The sequence below is a fragment of the Etheostoma cragini genome, chromosome 16 (genome assembly GCF_013103735.1).
Source record: "Etheostoma cragini isolate CJK2018 chromosome 16, CSU_Ecrag_1.0, whole genome shotgun sequence".
Classification (NCBI taxonomy): domain Eukaryota; kingdom Metazoa; phylum Chordata; class Actinopteri; order Perciformes; family Percidae; genus Etheostoma; species Etheostoma cragini.
Genome location: NC_048422.1, coordinates 24,701,588 through 24,703,554, shown reverse-complemented (window position 1 = coordinate 24,703,554; position 1,967 = coordinate 24,701,588). Strand labels below are relative to the sequence as shown.

Sequence of the window (1,967 nt, the reverse complement as noted above, 5' to 3'; positions counted from 1 at the left end):
TGTGTGTGTGTGTGTGTGTGTCATCGACGGAGAATTGGAAGCAAATTGTTTCCAATTTAAGGTGGAATGTGTTTACTGTCTTGTGTGTTTCTGTGTTTCTGTGTGTGTGTGTGTGTGTGTGTGTGTGTACATGTGTGTGTGTATAACGTCTTCTGCTCATTAGTGTTGTTATAGTTTAGTGTTTGTTAGTTTTCAGTGTTTTCTTGTCTCCTTTATGCTTTTTTGACATTTTTGTCGACATCTTTGCTGTTTTAGTGTAGTTTGAGTTAGTTCCCGGTGTATTTTTGATAGTTGTAGTGTAGTTTAAGTTAGTTTCCAGAGTATTTTTGATAGTTGTAGTGTAGTTTGAGTTAGTTCCCAGTGTATTTTTGATAGTTGTAGTGTAGTTTGAGTTGGTTTCCGGTGTATTTTTGATAGTTTTAGTGTAGTTTGAGTTGGTTTCCGGTGTATTTTTGATAGTTGTAGTGTAGTTTGAGTTAGTTCCCGGTGTATTTTTGATAGTTGTAGTGTAGTTTGAGTTAGTTCCCAGTGTATTTTTGATAGTTGTAGTGTAGTTTAAGTTAGTTTCCAGAGTATTTTTGATAGTTTTAGTGTAGTTTGAGTTAGTTTCCAGAGTATTTTTGATAGTTTTAGTGTAGTTTGAGTTAGTTCCCGGTGTATTTTTGATAGTTGTAGTGTAGTTTGAGTTAGTTCCCGGTGTATTTTTTATAGTTGTAGTGTAGTTTGAGTTAGTTTCCAGAGTATTTTTGATAGTTGTAGTGTAGTTTGAAGTATACCTCTGTGTGACAGCGTCCTCAGACTGTGTTTTCGACTCCTCTGCAGTTCCTGCTGCATCACAAAGCGATGATCATCCAGCGGACGGTGCGCGGCTGGCTGCAGCGCAGGAAGTTCGTGCGTGCGCGCGACGCCGCCGTCACCATCCAATGCGGCTTCAGGCGCGTGCGGGCGAAGCGGGAGCTGCAGCAGCTGAAGGTCGAAGCTCGCTCCGCCGAACACCTGAAGAAACTCAACAGCGGCATGGAGAACAAGATCGTCCAGCTGCAGAGGAAGATGGACGACCAGGTACGCACACTGGCCTCCCGTTAAAGCTCCCAGACCGTAATAAGGAAGATTGTCTTCATGTTTTCATGGTTATGAAGCAGGGGGGGGGGGGGGGGGGGGGGGGGGTATATGAACACTGTGAAAGTATCAACACCCTCCACAGAGAGATGCACCCAGCCTGTGAACGAGCCATCTGAACCTGCACCGTGTGATGTCACTATTATGATATAAATAGGTAGACTGTGTTGCTACAGAGTTGTTACAGTCCGTCCCCGGCTGCAGAGACACAGAGAGGGTGAACGCCGACCAATCAGAGCAGACTGGGCTTTTTTCTTAACCCTCGTGTTCCCCACGGGTCAAATTGTACTCGTTTTCTACGTTTTTATATCCGAAATATGGGTTTCTTTTAATGAAATCGCCCTGCACAAAGACTCTGTATATTATTATATATTATATATACTGTACAGTGTGTATCTATACATAAAATATGTATATGTGTGTGTGCTACTCAGGGCTTTAACCCATGATGATGATAATAATGGTCCCGGTGTGTTTGTCCTGATGCTGAAAGAGACAGAAAGAGACAAAGTGAGCTTTTCCTCCCCTGCAGTCCCAGGAGTTCCGGGCTCAGAGGGATCAGCTGGCCGTGGTCAACGTGTCTCTGGGCAACGAGGTGAAGCTGCTGCAGAAACAGCTGGATCAGTTCCACCAGCAGGGAGGAGCCAATCAGATCACCTCGCTGCAGGAAGAGCTGGCCAAGCTGCAAGAAGACCTGCAGGCCGCCGCCGCCGCTAGGAAGAGACTGGAGGAGGAGCACGGCACCGAGAAGACTGGGCTGCAGCTGGTATACACACATATATACACACACATATATACACATATATATATATATATACACACATATATATATATATACACACATATAC

The 1,967-nt window shown here is 44.3% G+C and overlaps 1 protein-coding gene across 1 annotated transcript in view; it reads right to left on the bottom strand.

The window, feature by feature from the left end:
* The window catches only part of LOC117959774 (unconventional myosin-Vb-like), a 26,133-nt gene that overhangs the window by 9,289 nt on the left and 14,877 nt on the right, over nucleotides 1–1,967 (bottom strand). The window contains exons 12-13 of the mRNA XM_034897051.1: nucleotides 1,697–1,843; nucleotides 777–1,038 (exon numbers count right to left, since the gene is read on the bottom strand). Coding sequence (XP_034752942.1) covers nucleotides 777–1,038; nucleotides 1,697–1,843 — 409 coding nt within the window. The remainder of the gene's footprint in view (nucleotides 1–776; nucleotides 1,039–1,696; nucleotides 1,844–1,967) is intronic.